This window comes from Stegostoma tigrinum, unplaced genomic scaffold (assembly GCF_030684315.1).
Source record: "Stegostoma tigrinum isolate sSteTig4 unplaced genomic scaffold, sSteTig4.hap1 scaffold_638, whole genome shotgun sequence".
Lineage (NCBI taxonomy): Eukaryota > Metazoa > Chordata > Chondrichthyes > Orectolobiformes > Stegostomatidae > Stegostoma > Stegostoma tigrinum.
The window spans coordinates 5,171-22,159 of record NW_026728577.1 but is presented as its reverse complement, the minus strand read 5'-3'; the positions used below and the strand labels follow the sequence as shown (position 1 = coordinate 22,159).

Sequence of the window (16,989 nt, the reverse complement as noted above, 5' to 3'; positions counted from 1 at the left end):
ACTGAACAGTGGCAAATGGAATTTAATCCTGAGGTGATACATTTGGAAGGACTTACCAGACAAGTGAGTCCACACTGAGTGATAGGTCCCTTGGAAGTCCAGAGAATCATAGGGACCTTGGTGTGCATGTCCATAGATCCTTGAAGGCAAAGGACAGGTATATAAGATGGTTAAAGGACCTATGGGATCCTTGCCTTTATTGGACAAGGCATAGAGGACTGATGTTATGATGGAATTGTATAAGACATTAGTTCATCCACAGCTGGAACAGAATGTATCATCTGGTTTCCACACTTACAGGATTGATGTGATTGCACTAGACAGGGTGTAGAAAATAGTCACCAGGATATGTTGGGATGCAGCATTTCAATGATGAAGAGAGCCTGGACAGGCTGGGGTTGTTTTCCTTACAGCAGGGAAGGCTGAGGAGAAATATGATGGCTATATACTAAGTTCTAAATAGTGTAGTCAGGGTAGATAGGGAGGACCATTGCCCTTGGGTAGAGGGTATAATTCCCAAAGGCACAGTTTAAGGTATGGATCAGGAGCTTTAGAGGGAACGTGGGGAAAGTCTTCACTGGAATTCACTGTCTGAAAGGCTGGTAGAGGCAGGCATTTAATACGCATTTAGATGAACACTTGAAATACCATTGCAGACAGGGCTATGGACCGAGTGCTGGAAAATGTGATTAGAATAGGTGGATGTTTAATGGCCAGTATGGACATCATGGACCGAAGGGATTGTTTCTGTGCTGTTAAAAAACAACTCTGACTCTTAAATATTGGATTAATAATGAAACTCCACTGGCTTTTGGCTCTGTTCCCTTTCGGTGTTCTTAAAAGTTCTAATGCTAGGACTCATTTCCAGAGCGACAGTATTCCAGCCTGGAAAACAGGAGGGAAAATAGAAGGTATTTTTTCAACAGCAATTTTTTTTGGTAACGGATACCAGACTCGCATTACGTAAAATAAAGTTTCAGCAGGTACTGTCTAGATAAAGATGCCTCCTATAATTAAAAAGAGAGATGCTGCTTTTCCTCCAGGAGTGAAACCCAATTTGTCAGGAGGACAGGAATTTGGGCAGGATGAGGTCTGCACCAACCCAACAAGAGCCGGTGGACTTGAGGCCTGGGATGTAGGGAACTTGTATCCAGTATGTACGAAACCTGACTTTATGCGCCACAAATAAACCCAATTAGAATAAGCTTCAGTTTGTATTTAACTTCAAGTGCTGCCTATAACCCTGGAACAGTGCAGTACACTGTGTGTATAGATTAAATGGAAAACAAAAAACACACCTTGATCCAAGGATTCCACTGTGACAGGCACAGGACAACGTGTCAAGAGGAGCAGATTGGGCCAACATTGTTGTGCTGATGCTATCCATGATTTGCTCCTGGTAGAAGTATGTTCTGTCACTAACTCTAACCCCTTACCGGCTGGTACCTTCTCCAAGATGAGAGGGAAGGGGAAGATTGGAAAACTAAATGAAGTATGGAAACATTTAGATGTAAGCTGGAGTTCAAATCTGGAAGTGTCACATCATGAAACAACGGTTTTATGTTTTACTTTGCTTTTAAATGGGCCTTCAGAGCTATATATCATTTACAGGAAGTCACAAAGATGCGGAAGAAGATTGCATTTACCATTGGCATGATGACCCACATCAAGGAGAAGCTGGAGTATGTGGAGGCTGAGAATATAGAGAAGAAAACCCAGCTCATGGACCTTGAGGCCATCGTGGCCCAGGTATCAGGATGGGGATGGACGGGGGCCACTCGGGAGGTGTTGAGGGTGGGTGTTGTGGATAACTGAAGTACTGTGGGTGTGGGGGCACAGTGGGGGCATTGGGGTGCAGTGAAAAGCAGGTACAGGGCTAGGGGAACCAGTGGCAAGGGATGGGCAGGCCTGCTGCTGAGTTCTATGTTCCAGTATGGAATGAGCATTGTCAGTGACAGAACATAGTGAAAACATGAGTTTGTTGTGTAGTACGTATGGAGATTTGTTTTTGTTGTAAATTGGAGGTAAGGTGGACAATGGGATCAGGCACCATTGAGCATTGGCCACTGTTCTTCTAGACAGAAGCTCGTACCTGAGCCCTTTGATGCACCGAGACACCATTAAAATGCATATCTCGTGTCAGAGCGTGAACTGAACTGAAACAGCTGCCCAGAGCAGAATGGGAAAAATACTTTAGGCATCCAAAATGTTTACCCATTGGGTATAACCTGGCTCCAAAGCGCCATTAGCAGAGAGCTATGCTGAAAGATTGAGAATTACAGCTTTGCTTTTTTACCTGTCTGAACAGTTTGCTCCAGAGGAAGAATATTGGAAATAAAAACAGAAAATACTGGAAATACACAGCAGGCCTGGCAGCATAGAACATAGAACATAGAACAGTACAGCACAGAACAGGCCCTTCAGCCCACAATGTTGTGCCGACCATTGATCCTCATGTATGCACCCTCAAATTTCTGTGACCATATGCATGTCCAGCAGTCTCTTAAATGACCCCAATGACCTTGCTTCCACAACTGCTGCTGGCAACGCATTCCATGCTCTCACAACTCTCTGCGTAAAGAACCTGCCTCTGACATCCCCTCTATACTTTCCACCAACCAGCTTAAAACTATGACCCCTCGTGCTAGCCATTTCTGCCCTGGGAAATAGTCTCTGGCTATCAACTCTATCCATGCCTCTCATTATCTTGTATACCTCAATTAGGTCACCTCTCCTCCTCCTTTTCTCCAATGAAAAGAGACCGAGCTCAGTCAACCTCTCTTCATAAGATAAGCCCTCCAGTCCAGGCAGCATCCTGGTAAACCTCCTCTGAACCCTCTCCAAAGCATCCACATCTTTCCTATAATAGGGCGCCCAGAACTGGACGCAGTATTCCAAGTGCGGTCTAACCAAAGTTTTATAGAGCTGCAACAAGATCTCACGACTCTTAAACTCAATCCCCCTGTTAATGAAAGCCAAAACACCATATGCTTTCTTAACAACCCTGTCCACTTGGGTGGCCATTTTAAGGGATCTATGTATCTGCACACCAAGATCCCTCTGTTCCTCCACGCTGCCAAGAATCCTATCCTTAATCCTGTACTCAGCTTTCAAATTCGACCTTCCAAAATGCATCACCTCGCATTTATCCAGGTTGAACTCCATCTGCCACCTCTCAGCCCATCTCTGCATCCTGTCAATGTCCCGCTGCAGCCTACAACAGCCCTCTACACTGTCAACGACACCTCCGACCTTTGTGTCGTCTGCAAACTTGCTGACCCATCCTTCAATTCCCTCGTCCAAGTCATTAATAAAAATTACAAACAGTAGAGGCCCAAGGACAGAGCCCTGTGGAACCCCACTCACCACTGACTTCCAGGCAGAATATTTTCCTTCTACTACCACTCGCTGTCTTCTGTTGGCCAGCCAATTCTGTATCCAAGCAGCTAAGTTCCCCTGTATCCCATTCCTCCTGACCTTCTGAATGAGCCTTCCATGGGGAACCTTATCAAATGCCTTACTGAAGTCCATATACACCACATCCACAGCTCGACCCTCATCAACCTTTCTAGTCACATCCTCAAAAAACTCGATAAGGTTTGTAAGGCATGACCTACCCCTCACAAAGCCGTGTTGACTGTATTTGATCAAGCCATGCTCTTCCAGATGGTCATAAATCTTATCCCTCAGAATCCTTTCTAACACCTTGCAGACGACAGACGTGAGACTTACCGGTCTATAATTGCTGGGGATTTCCCTATTTCCTTTCTTGAAGAGAGGAATTACATTTGCCTCTCTCCAGTCCTCAGGTACGACTCCAGTGGAGAGCGAGGATGCAAAGATCTTCGCAAGTGGCAAAGCAATTGCATTTCTCGCTTCCCAAAGCAGCCGAGGACAAATCTGATCCGGGCCTGGCGACTTGTCAATCTTAATGTTTGACAAAATTTTCAGCACATCAGCTTCCTCTATCTCTATCCATTCCAGCATGCACACCTGCTCTTCAAAGGTTTCATTCACTACAAAGTTCGTTTCTTTCGTAAAGACAGAAGCAAAAAACTCATTTAGGGCTTCCCCTACCTCCTCAGGCTCCACACACAAGTTCCCTATGCTATCCCTGATCGGCCCTACTCTTTCTTTGACCATTCTCTTATTCCTCACGTAAGTGTAAAATGCCTTTGTGTTTTCCCGGATTCCTTCTGCCAAGCCTTTCTCGTGCCCCCTCCTGGCTCTCCTCAGACCATTTTTGAGCTCCTTCCTTGCCTGCATGTAATCCTCTCTAGCTGAACTTGACCCTAGCTTCCTCCACCTTATGTAAGCTACCTTCTTCCTTTTCACTAGAAGCTCCACCGCTCTCGTCATCCAAGGTTCCTTAATCTTACCCCTTCTTGCCTGTCTCAGAGGGACATATTTACTCATCACTCCCAACAACTGTTCCTTAAACCATCTCCACATGTCTATAGTTCCCTTACCATGGAACAACTGCTCCCAGTCCATGCTTCCTAACTCATGTCTGAGAAGAGAGGGAAATAGAGTAACATTTCAAATCAATGAGCTTTCACCAGAATTGGGAATTTGATGAAGAACCTGACACATTTAACTCAAGTTTCTCTTCAACAATGCTGCCTGAGCTACTGAACGTCTCCAGCATTTTCAGTGTTTATTGTGAATTTCCAGGATCTACGGTATTCTGCTTCTGTTTTAGAGGGAAGCTAGGAATGGACTACTTCCATGTCAGCATCAAGCACTCCCTGGATAGGTACAGCTGGTGAGTTGGAAAGTGAAATTCCCTCATTCTGCTCCAACAATATTCCTCTGGTTCAACCTCAGTAGAGCCAGACATGTTATTCCACTTGTAGGAAATTTCCCAGAGAATGCAGCACTCATCACCCAGGGTGGGGTTGATGTGAATAGCAGAAGTATATTTTAAGTTTCATAAACATGAGGGATAAATACAGAATGGGAAAAGGAATAGAAGGAAATGCTGAAAGACGGCGTGAAGTACATGAAGGAATCTCATGTGATCATAGACTGATTGGGCCACATGCCCTTCCTGTTTGTAAACTTTGTGTAATTATCTCTGTCACTGGATGTGAGTGGAGCCAATGTTCTTACCCCTATTTGTTAGTCTGTTTGTCTGCAAAGAATATATCTCAAAAATTACTGGGTGGATTTCAGTGAAATTTAATACTCAGATTAGGATATATGGGCCAAAAAAGAGCTTATTACTGTTTGCAAAGATGTAGAGCTGGGATTCACTCAAAAAATACGCTGAGTTGAAAGATTGCAAATTGAGGGTTTTGAAAAGAAGATTAAAGATGTCTTGGTGGAACTAGTCAGGGTCATCAACGTATGAACAGAGTTTTCAGAGCACATGGTTGGATTTAGATTGACCTGAAACCTCCCAAGAGAGATAAATGCTCTTAGTAAACTGATTTCTTGTTTCAGCTTTGAGGTTTCAGAGTCTCAAGGAACAGCTGCCCAATTATCACTTGTTGTAAATGTGATTGCTTTTCAGGAAGTTTTAATAATCCTTTTATCTTGCATATGTTGATATCTGTGAAAAAATCAAAGTCAATGCTAGTCCAGTCATATTTCAGCTTGAATGAAAAGGAAAAGGTCTGCATTTCTATAGCATCTTTCACGAGTACTGGATATCCTTTGCAGCTAATACAGAACTCTTGAAGTGTAATTATTTGAAACTTAGGAAACACTGCTTCATTATGAACTGGTTTGGGCAAAGATCAGACCTAGTAATGTTGGGTAGTTTTTTTTCAGTATTACCTTTGATTTTTGATTTTGTGGCGTGGCCTTGCCTGCTGTGACTCTATGCCTCTATTGGTATTTATTACAGAAACGGGAAATCCTGACAAAAACCAAACAAGCACGGGACAGAGTCCGGGCAGCCAATTTCAAACTGAAGGAGAAGTGTGGCCTCCTGTGCAACAAAGTGCTGCTTCGTGACTATGAGGATAATGTAGACACCAGCGATAGACTGCAGCAAAAGCTGGAGGTACTGAAACGGCAGCACGCTGATCTGACACTCGACTCCTATGGTATCAAGAAGAAAATTGAGTGGGTGAAGACGGGACAGTTACAGACTCAGTAACAGCCCCTTCAGGGGAGCGTTTACATTTTATTCTGTTATTATAAATATTAAATCAGCTGGCATCTACACATTTGTTTTACCTTTTGTTGCAGTAAGAAACAGACAAGGGGCAGCTTGTATTGATGTGGTAAGCCACGAGATGAGCACAGCTACCAGTGATCAAACTCTCTCTATTTGTAGACGGGGAAACAAATAACACAATCGCAGCCCATCTACAGTTTTCTAACCTCATTATCCGGCTCAAACCCAGCATAAAACGTAAAGCTCATTCGTAAACTTCAGTAGATGTGAATGTGATTACTTAACACAGTGCTCGTTCCTACTTAACTATAGTTACTGAATCAACTCATTGACAAATTACATTCTACCTCTCCCATCTTACAGGAGAGAATATCAATTGATAGTTTTACAGATTAAATACAGATGAGATTGCAAAGATTAACTTTTGACATTAGCTATAAGTAGCAGTTAACCACAAAACAAAATGTCACATCAGCAACATGAACATATTTAAACTAATAGCGCTCTTCACAAACATTGTCTAAAAACTGACAGCGACATTTAATATTTCTGGCTGATGGAATTGAACAGGAATGTGAATTACTGTACACAGTAGCTCTAATAGTAATCTTGCTTCATCTGCTTCACTGTAGTTGCTGTATCAGCTACAATGTAGGCCAGTCACTGATGCCTATGTAGCATTTCCCAGTTTCAGACGATACCATACTGAGCCAGTTCATGCAGCTCCAAGTGGCTGAATGCCTCCCAAGGACAGATCACCGTGATATCTGTAAAAATTAGAGGGTCTATTAACTGGTCTTTTCTATCAACTTCTCCATGTTGATTTTTGAAAGCACCAACTCTGAGGTACAGGGCTCCGTAAGTGCCTTGTCCACGTGGTTATTAAACATAGTTGTGTGCAAGTTCAGCACTTGCCGCCCCTGTGAGATCAGATTAAAATTCAGTGCTTTTGAGTGAGTGGTTAGGAATGACTTCTTTACATACCTGTGCCAAGGCCCTCCATGCCAGGAATATCATCTCCAAATCTGCAGAAGAATGAGAATCAGTGTCTGAAACCCCACTTAGCACAAAGATGTTCAATACAACATCACATCGCAAAAATATATGCATTATTTTCACAAATTATAAAGATTGAGCTCATTCTACAACATATGTGTGTGATGTTCCTTTGTCTGTTGCGTGAGTTCCTTCCTCTGGTGAAATAATAAACAGAATAATGCCATGCAGACTCTTTAAATATTAGTGCACTGATATTGCAATTTTTTCCAAGTTAATGGCTCTATCACTGTCTGGTGTTTAAATTAATAGAGTCAGATTTTCTTTCAATGCTAGAAATTGGAATCCTCCACTGTCCCAGTTTATGGGAGAATGTGGAAACAATGGTAGGCACTGTGCTGCTTCTAACACTAGCCCATTTCCTTGTGGTGGGGTTTTACTGCTGGCATTAACCCTGTTTCCCTTTCCCTTAAAGTAGCTGACAGAAAGGTTCAGTCTGAGCCAGAAATACTGGCAGGACAATGGTCTGATTGCAGTTAAGAAACTACAGTGACACTATGTTACAAACAGTTAATATCACAGTTTATAGCTCTTGGTAGGCAGATGCAACCCTCACTTCTGAACGGAACAGAGTACAAGTGAATTCACTCCCATTTTAGTATTAATGCTACATTTACACTTAATGATTAGAAGAATGACAGAAAAATGTTAAAACAGTAATTTTAAGGAAAATATTATTGGTTTTGTATGGGGTTATGAATAAGGATAGCGGGAGAGTTTGAATGGCCCGGTTTCTGTTCCCTATGTCTATGATTTGCACCTTTCTGTTCTACACCAGAGGAGTTGGTGAAATAGATGGGCACTCATTTCCAGACAGCCCACAGCTTCAAAACCTGCTTTCATTGAATTGGAGGCACCAGGTGGAGTGCAGAATATGGGAAAGAAGCAATGTTCACCAGTGCCCCTGTGTGGAGGAAGTTGTAACCTACTCGCTACTGGTTCACAGGCAGGGACGCTTTCAGTTCCACAGTTAATGGGGTTGAAGAGACTCTGCCCAGCTTAATGATGGCAGTCCCTCAGCCATGGGCAACCCTTGAACAGACTCATTCTATGAGTCTGCTCACAGGGATTGGGAGTGAAAGGCCATCTCCTATGTGTGTGTGTGTGAGAGAGAACGAGTGTGTGTGTGAGTCTTGTGTGAGAGTGTGTGTGTGTGTGTGTATGTGAGAGAGTTGTGTGTGAGAGAGAGTATGTGTGTGTGTGTGCGTGTGCGAGAGAGAGTGTGTGTCTGTGAGAGAGTGTTTGTGTGTGAGAGAGTATGCGTGAGAGAGTGTGTGAGAGCGTGTGAGAGGCAGAGTGTGTGAGCGTGTGAGAGGCAGAGTGTGTGTGCGTGTGAGAGGCAGTGTGTGTGTGTGTGAGTGAGAGAGTGTGTGGGTGAGAGTGTGTCTGTGGGTGAGAGAGAGAGTGTGTCTGTGGGTGAGAGAGAGAGTGTGTCTGTGGGTGAGCGAGAGAGAGTGTGTGTGTGGGTGAGAGAGAGAGTGTGTGTGTGTGGGTGAGAGAGAGAGAGTGTGTGTGTGTGTGGATGAGAGAGAGTGTGTGTGTGTGTGGATGAGAGAGAGTGTGTGTGTGTGGGTGAGAGAGAGTGTGTGTGTGACTGTTTTGAGAGAGTGTGTGTGAGAGAGAGTGTGTGACTGCGTGTGAGAGGCAGAGAATGTGTGTGGGTGAGAGAGTGTGCGTGTGCGCGTGAGAGAGTGCGTGTGACTGAGAGAAAGTGTGTGTGAGAGAGAGAGTGTGTGACTGTGTGAGAGGCAGAGTGTGTGTGTGCGTGTGAGAGGCAGAGTATGTGTGTGGGTGAGAGAGAGTGTGTGTGAGAGTGTGTGGGTAAGAGTGTGTGTGTGTGCGTGTGAGAGGCAGAGTATGTGTGTGGGTGAGAGAGTGTGTGTGTGCTTGTGAGTGTGTGGGTGAGAGTGTGAGTGAGAGAGAGTGTGTGAGAGAGTGTGTGAGTGTGTGTGAGTGTGTGTGAGTGTGTGTGAGAGTGTGTGAGTGTGTGTGTGAGTATGTGTGTGAGTGTGTGTGTGAGAGAGAGAGTGTGTGTGTGTGAGAGTGTGTGTGTGTGTGTGAGGGTGAGTGAGTGAGTGAGTGAGTGTGAGTGTGTGTGGGTGAGAGCGTGTGTGTGGGTGAGAGTGTGGGTGAGAGTGTGTGTGTGGGTGAGAGTGTGTGTGTGTGTGTGAGTGTGTGTGAGTGAGAGTGTGTGTGGGTGAGAGAGTGTGTGTGGGTGAGAGAGTGTGTGTGGGTGAGAGTGTGTGTGTGCGTGAGATTGTGGGTGAGAGAGTGTGTGTGTGGGTGAGAGACTGTGTGTGGTGAGAGTGTGTGTGTGGGTGAGAGACTGTGTGTGGTGAGAGTGTGTGTGTGGGTGAGAGACTGTGTGTGGTGAGAGTGTGTGTGTGGGTGAGAGTGTGGGTGAGAGAGTGTGTGTGGGTGAGAGAGTGTGTGTGTGGGTGAGAGAGTGTGTGTGGGTGAGAGAGTGTGGGTGAGAGAGTGTGTGTGGGTGAGAGAGTGTGTGTGTGGGTGAGATTGTGTGTGTGGGTGAGAGTGTGGGTGAGAGAGTGTGTGTGGGTGAGATTGTGGGTGAGAGAGTGTGTGTGTGGGTGAGAGAGTGTGTGTGGGTGAGATTGTGGGTGAGAGAGTGTGTGTGTGGGAAGAGAGAGTGTATGTGTGGGTGAGAGTGTGTGTGTGGGTGAGATTGTGGGTGAGAGAATGTGTGTGTGGGTGAGAGTGTGTGTGTGGGTGAGAGTGTGTGTGTGGGTGAGAGTGTGGGTGAGAGAGTGTGTGTGGGTGAGATTGTGGGTGAGAGAGTGTGTGTGTGGGTGAAAGAGTGTGTGTGGGTGAGATTGTGGGTGAGAGAGTGTGTGTGTGGGTGAGAGTGTGTGTGTGGGTGAGAGAGTGTGTGTGGGTGAGATTGTGGGTGAGAGAGAGTGTGTGTGGGTGAGAGAGAGTGTGTGTGGGTGAGAGAGTGTGTGTGTGGGTGAGAGAGTGTGTGTGGGTGAGATTGTGGGTGAGAGTGTGTGTGTGGGAAGAGAGAGTGTATGTGTGGGTGAGAGTGTGTGTGTGGGTGAGAGTGTGGGTGAGAGAGTGTGTGGGTGAGATTGTGGGTGAGAGAATGTGTGTGTGGGTGAGAGAGTGTGTGTGGGTGAGATTGTGGATGAGAGAGTGTGTGTGGGTGAGAGAGTGTGTGTGGGTGAGAGTGTGGGTGAGAGAGTGTGTGTGTGGGTGAGAGAGTGTGTGTGTGGGTGAGAGAGTGTGTGTGGGTGAGAGTGTGGGTGAGAGAGTGTGTGTGGGTGAGATTGTGGGTGAGAGAGTGTGTGTGTGGGTGAGAGAGTGTGTGTGTGGGTGAGAGTGTGTGTGTGTGGGTGAGAGTGTGTGTGTGGGTGAGAGTGTGTGTGTGTGGGTGAGAGTGTGTGTGTGGGTGAGAGAGTGTGTGTAGGTGAGATTGTGGGTGAGAGAGTGTGTGTGTGTGGGTGAGAGTGTGTGTGTGGGTGAGAGTGTGTGTGTGGGTGAGAGAGTGTGGGTGAGAGAGAGTGTGTGTGGGTGAGATTGTGGGTGAGAGTGTGTGTGGGTGAGAGTGTGGGTGAGAGAGTGTGTGTGGGTGAGATTGTGGGTGAGAGAGTGTGTGTGTGGGTGAGAGAGTGTGTGTGGGTGAGATTGTGGGTGAGAGAGTGTGTGTGTGGGTGAGAGAGTGTGTGTGTGGGTGAGAGTGTGTGTGTGGGTGAGAGAGTGTGTGTGTGGGTGAGAGTGTGTGTGTGGGTGAGAGTGTGGGTGAGAGTGCGTGTGTGGGTGAGATTGTGGGTGAGAGAGTGTGTGTGTGGGTGAGAGAGTGAGTGTGTGGGTGAGAGAGTGTGTGTGGGTGAGATTGTGGGTGAGAGAGTGTGTGTGTGGGTGAGAGAGTGTGTGTGTGGGTGAGATTGTGGGTGAGAGAGTGTGTGTGTGTGGGTGAGAGTGTGTATGGGTGAGAGTGTGTGGGTGAGAGAGAGTGTGTGTGGGTGAGAGTGTGTGTGGGTGAGAGTGTGGGTGAGAGAGAGTGTGTGGGTGAGAGAGAGTGTGTATGGGTGAGAGAGTGTGTGTGGGTGAGAGTGTGTGTGGGTGAGAGAGTGTGTGGGTGAGAGAGAGTGTGTATGGGTGAGTATGAGAGAGAGAGAATATCCCTATGTCATCCACATTAAAAACTCCAGCGAAATTGTTCTCAGACCCTTGGCGTTCAGGGATCAATCCGCAATTTAAAATCTCTCCGTTATACCCTTTCACGCCTGCTTTGGGAGGTTTGCTCTTGAACTGTCGCGTTGCTCTTTGTTTGAACTTTGGTGGCCCCTTTCTAGGGGACGTGGCACCTCCAGAAATATTAGTTGGTGAAATATTCATTTCCGTGGAACGGAGTTGCTGAGACAGGAAACGCTGGCCCCAGAACTCACTGTAAGACAAAATATCACAGTTACAACCTACGATTCTGAACGCAGCATCCCTGGATGGAAAGGGAGGAATTGTCTGTCATTTATTTGTGGGACATAGGGGCATGTAGCAGCGACTGTCTGATCCCTACAGTAGTTACAACACCAGACAGTTTATTTACAACTTACAAAACTGTCAAGTCAAGAACAGCTTCCCACATTGCCCATGAAATTTGACAGCATAGCATTGCCAATGAAGTGCAGTTCGACCTTATCCAGTCACCTCAGTTGCAGTGGACCCTGACCTTCTGGCAAAATACATCAATGGTGCAGCAACGCCTGGAGAGATCCTTGACTCCACCATAGCATTCTCACACAGAGTATGGAATCCATTCCCGACATCACACATTGGGCAGGAGCGGTTTGACTCCTGGACACTGGGCTGATAGCCAACAACGTCAGGAAGCCCATCTGTCTCTGGCACTATAACACTCCCATTGAAGTAGTATTTTTCTCCTCACCGTCCTATTTTGATAAAACCCAATGCTGAGAGAATTAAACTGTGGAATGACATTTCCATGTCCCACAGCCCCTCATTATGTTGGAAATGGACAGATTGCTTAGTTTAAGATTCCTCTGACAGATGACATTGAATCCTCTTACAACATAAGCTAAGTAGTTGATTTGGGCTTAGCCCAGTTGATCCCAGTGATATCTTGCTCTTGTTCTTTCCCATTTTGCTACATTTATCAAGATGAGTCTCTGGACAAATAGCAACATCACAATACTAAAGTAAAGGGAGTGTGTTCAGGACAGAAGTTCAGTGGAATATCTCCTCATTTGCCAGCATGGACTATTGAGCCAATTTTTCAAAAGAGCTTCGCAGCAAAATGACCAAACAAAAATCACCATGACCCAGAAGATGAGGGTCCTGGGGATAGGGAATGGGAAGTTGGTTCAGAAGTTGTGTTATGGGAGGCAGGGGGTGGGGGTGGTGTGAGGTGGGGGAGTTAAAGGACAGAGAGATGGAAAGAAGAAAGGTTTGGGTGGGATTTTAGTGTCAAGACAGCTGGCGTCAGGTCAATGACGGGGTGAGGGGAACAAGTCCACATAAGCTGGTTTTAAAAGAAAGACATGATTTTGGAGGATTGTATGCTGGAGAGGTTTACACAAATCACCTTGGGTGAAGGAGAAAACATGACAGTCAGTAAAATGTTACCTGTTACATTACACACTTGGGATGTTTGCTGAAGGGAAAGAAGTTAATATCAGGCAGTGAATGTCTTTGGCTACTTTGAAAAGATTAATTTCCCTCTTGGGACACTGACTAAGATAGAAACACACAGACAGAAAAACATACACCTACACAGAGACAGAGAAATACACACACACACATACTCATTTCTCTTATTAAAATATTAAATGGCTAGATACGTAAACTTCTGGCTGGAAAAAGATTATAAATCCCTCTCTACGTATCACTGTTTTTTGAGAAGCTCTCAATCTAGTGCATTTATTTATTGCATGTTCACATGTAGTACGTCTCTGTTTAATCGTTTGGTTATAACAGTGCTTACAGATTATACGGCAGGTTCCATCCCTTGTAAACTGCTTGACTATAAACTGACAACTAACTCCAGTTTACATTGACACTACAAACTGATTTTCTCAGGGAAGCAATCTCTAAAAATACCAATGAAGATAGAGCACACGGGAAAGTATGAGGCGCCCTTCACCCCTAAGTCACCTCACACTCTCAACAACAAAGGACAAGGCTCCACAGAATGTTGCAGAAAAGAGTATGATGTTCAAAACATGTTATAATCTGCGTAGATGTTATTTTTCACAAGAGCCTCAAGTCTATTTGCATCTTTATATCATCAGGAGTCGACCATTCAGCCCCTCCAGCCTACTACACCATTTAATATGATTGTGGCTGATCCATTCTGCATAACCCTTCAGCCCATTACTGATGAAAAATCTCTCTATCTCCTTCTTAAATTTACTCAATATCCCAGCATCCAATGTCCTCTAAGGTTATGAATGCCACAGGTTCGTAACTCTTAGAGAAATCAGTTCTCCCCATCTCTTTTAAATCCGATTTCCCTTATCCTAATTTTTTTTTATTCATCCATAGATGAGGGTGTCACTGGCCAGGCAGCATTTATTGCCCATCCCTAATTACCCAGAGGGCAGTTAAGAATCAGCCACATTGCTGTGGGTCTGGAGTCATATGTAGGCCAGACCAGGTAAGGATGGCAGCTTCCTTCCCTAAAGGACATTAGTGACCCAGATGGGTATTTTCCCCGAGAATGGGTTTGATAGTCATCATTAGACTCTTATTTCAAGATTATTATTGAATTCAAATTTCATCATCTGCCATGGCAGGATTCAAACCCAGGTTCCCAGAACATTATCTGGGTCTCTGAATTAACAGTTTAGTGGCCATACCATTAGGCCATCATGACCCCCTGAGGGGGTGAATTCTATTCTGTATTTTTGTCCATATTCAGTTTTTGTCCATATTTTAGTATTCCTCCTTTAGAAGCAAGTATCTAATTCCATTTTCCTGGCTGATCTCAGCCTGGGACCATTGAATTTTAAACACAGAAACTATAAACCAAAGAACGGTGCGGAGAGAACACACTAAATTCACATTGACACAAAATTAAACCCGTGATCACTTCCTCGTTCACATAACACTTATCTGGATATGGTAACATTACCAGCAATGATGGGTAGTTTAAAAATGCGTTAAAGGGGCTCTGGCAATGTAGTGGTAGTGTACCTATCTTCGGGCCAGGAGGCCTGGGTTCAAGTCTGAGCTGCTCCAGAGGTGTGTAATAACATCTCAGAAAAGGTTGGAGACAAAATAAATGTGAAGCATCAAATGGGTGTGACTACATAAACAGTGTGATGCCAGAGGAACCAAGTGGATGTGTTCTCATTCAATGATACATAAAGGTGAATTATTTGGATCTAATTTCGCAGCCATTTACATTGCTTCAGATTTCAATTTGAAGTGAACAGAATCATCAGCCACCCCACCCAACACTCGGTTTGGTATATAAAGCACCTTATGACTTTTGTTTCAGTAAAATCGGATTTTACTAATCTTCTCAGAGCTACCCTTCCAGTATCTCAGGAGCACATGTTCTCTAATTGACTCAGTTTCTGACGAACCCAATTAGTAGCAGTGAATCTCAAAAGCTGCTGATGTACAGATGCATGTGGGCTGGGATTACTGCCACGGGCTGTCACTTGAAAGCCTGTACACAAAAACACAGAACACATTGGAAATGTTCAGGAAATCAGAAGTCAGGAAGAATTGCCACCTCCTGATGGACATAGGGCTGATCCATGGAAATTTCAGATAAAGAGACTGTGGGAATGGTGGTGTTCTTCCATTAGCCCTGACAACATCGAGTCTACACTGACCCTCTGAAAGAAGTTCCCCATCCAGACTCACCCACACACCCACCACCTCATCCCCATAACCCCGACTGAGTATTTTTTACCATGGCGACCCCATCGAACCCAGACTGCATCTACTCCTGTATCTTGTGGTCTGATTTCAACATTTGAAAGTCTGAAAATCAGTATTTTACAATTCATTGTTAGTTGTTAATATTCGATAATAAGAGTCAAGTGACCAAATTTAAAACATGAAATGAGTGCTTGCAAAGCTGGGCTGATACTCCAGCGACACATGCCTGTGCCGAAACTGTCCCTCGAGGGGAGGAGGGTCCCAACACTGCAAACCTCAAGAAGAGCAATCAGAGACATTGTCATTCCTCTTGAGATCAGCTGCTAAGGTCCCAGAAAATCAACTAAACTGAAGCCACTTTATCGATGGTTATCAGATACAGAAAATATCTGTTCTTAGAAAAATCATCAAATTGAGCAGTCCTGCACTGTCAGAGAGTCAGTGCTGAGGGAGTGGGCACTGTCGGAGGGCCAGTGCTGAGGTAGCACTGCACTGTCGGAGGGCCAGTGCTGAGGGAGCACCGCACTCTCGGAGGGTCAGTGCTGAGGGAGTGGGCACTGTCGGAGGATCAGTGCTGAGGGAGTGGGCACTGTCGGAGGCTCAGTGCTGAGGGAGCGCTGCACTGTCGGAGGGCCAGTGCTGAGGGACCGCTGCACTGTCAGAGGGTCAGTTCTGAGGGAGTGCCGCACTGTCGGAGAGTCAGTACTGAGGGAGCACCGCGCTGTCGAATGGTCAGTGCTGAGGGAGCGCCGCACTGTCAGAGGGTCAGAGCTGTGGGAGTGCCGCACTGTCGGAGGGTCAGTGCTGAGGGAGCACCGCACTGTTGGAGGGTCAGTGCTGAGGGAGTGGGCACTGTCGGAGGGTCAGTGCTGAGGGAGCGCTGCACTGTCGGATGGCCAGTGCTGAGGGAGCGCTGCACTGTCAGAGAGTCAGTGCTGTGGGAGTGGGCACTGTCGGAGGGTCAGTGCTGAGGGAGTGGGCACTGTCGGGGGGTCAGTCTGAGGGAGCACCGCACTGTTGGAGGGTCAGTGCTGAGGGAGCGCCGCACTGTCGGAGGGTCAGTGCTGAGGGAGCGCAGCACAGTCGGAGAGTCAGTACTGAGGGATCGCTGCACTGTCGGAGGGTCAGTGCTGAGGGAGTGGGCACTGTCGGAGAGTCAGTGCTGAGGGAGTGGGCACTGTCGGAGAGTCAGTGCTGAGGGAGCGCTGCACTGTCAGAGAGTCAGTGCTGTGGGAGTGGGCACTGTCGGAGGGTCAGTCTGAGGGAGCGCCGCACTGTTGGAGGGTCAGTACTGAGGGAGCGCAGCACAGTCGGAGAGTCAGTACTGATGGAGCGCTGCACTGTCGGAGGGTCAGTGCTGAGGGAGCGCTGCACTGTCGGAGGGTCAGTGCTGAGGGAGCGCTGCACTGTCAGAGAGTCAGTGCTGAGGGAGTGGGCACTGTCGGAGAGTCAGTGCTGAGGGAGCGCCGCACTGTCGGAGGGTCAGTGCTGAGGGAGTGCTGCACTTTCGGACAGTCAGTACTGAGGGAGTGCCGCACTGTCAGAGGGTCAGAGCTGTGGGAGCACCACACTATTGGAGGGTCAGTGCTGAGGGAGCACCGCACTGTCGGAGGGTCAGTGCTGAGGGAGCACCGCACTGTCGGAGGGTCAGTGCTGAGGGAGTGCCGCACTGTCAGAGGGTCAGTGCTGAGGGAGCGACACACTGTTGGATAGAATGCCTCCTGTGTCAATATTCTGTCTATGTGCCAATATTTCAAATGAAACCTGAAAGTTCCTGTTCAGAACCCATTCTTTTATTGGAAAGAGGATGAAAATATCATTTTACTTACAAGAAGAGGCAGCAGACAGTATTTGGCTTGTGCTCTCAGTCCCTCCCTCGCTGTCCCTCTCTGAATCACTGACTCCCTCTCTTTAAATCCTTTCTCAATCATGCTGTG

At 46.3% G+C, this 16,989-nt stretch overlaps 2 protein-coding genes across 8 annotated transcripts in view; one reads left to right on the top strand and one right to left on the bottom strand.

The window, feature by feature from the left end:
* LOC132209054 (coiled-coil domain-containing protein 96-like) overlaps nucleotides 1-7,201 on the top strand; it is a 24,581-nt gene extending 17,380 nt beyond the window's left edge. For 4 of the 6 annotated variants that reach the window (XM_059644264.1, XM_059644262.1, XM_059644265.1 and 1 more), the window contains 2 exons: nucleotides 1,612-1,794; nucleotides 5,852-7,199. In XM_059644264.1, coding sequence (XP_059500247.1) covers nucleotides 1,612-1,794; nucleotides 5,852-6,106 — 438 coding nt within the window. In that variant the 3' untranslated portion in view covers nucleotides 6,107-7,199. Of the gene's footprint in view, nucleotides 1-1,611; nucleotides 1,795-5,851 lie in introns of all 6 variants that reach the window. The other 2 variants (XM_059644267.1, XM_059644263.1) reach the window with 2 other exon arrangements.
* LOC132209055 (retinal cone rhodopsin-sensitive cGMP 3',5'-cyclic phosphodiesterase subunit gamma-like) lies at nucleotides 6,114-16,989 on the bottom strand. Of its 2 annotated transcripts, none has more exons than XM_059644269.1 (4): nucleotides 16,882-16,989; nucleotides 11,418-11,588; nucleotides 7,112-7,152; nucleotides 6,114-6,894 (listed from the first exon to the last, which is right to left on the bottom strand). In XM_059644269.1, the coding sequence occupies exons 2-4, from the start codon at nucleotides 11,537-11,539 to the stop codon at nucleotides 6,818-6,820; spliced, it is 240 nt and encodes a 79-aa protein (XP_059500252.1). In that variant the 5' UTR covers nucleotides 11,540-11,588; nucleotides 16,882-16,989; the 3' UTR covers nucleotides 6,114-6,817. The 2 variants fall into 2 exon arrangements, with proteins under 2 accessions (XP_059500252.1, XP_059500251.1); XM_059644268.1 differs by lacking the exon at nucleotides 16,882-16,989 and adding an exon at nucleotides 12,087-12,161.

Coding starts and splice junctions, on each gene's coding strand:
- LOC132209055 (XM_059644268.1), bottom strand. CDS start 12,145: ATGGAAATGTCATTCCACAGTTTAATTCTCTCAGCATTGGGTTTTATC. Junction 7,153..11,417: donor CCCAAAGCAGGCGTGAAAGG/GTATAACGGAGA, acceptor ATTCTTCTGCAG/ATTTGGAGATGATATTCCTG. Junction 6,895..7,111: donor CATGGAGGGCCTTGGCACAG/GTATGTAAAGAA, acceptor TAATTTTTACAG/ATATCACGGTGATCTGTCCT.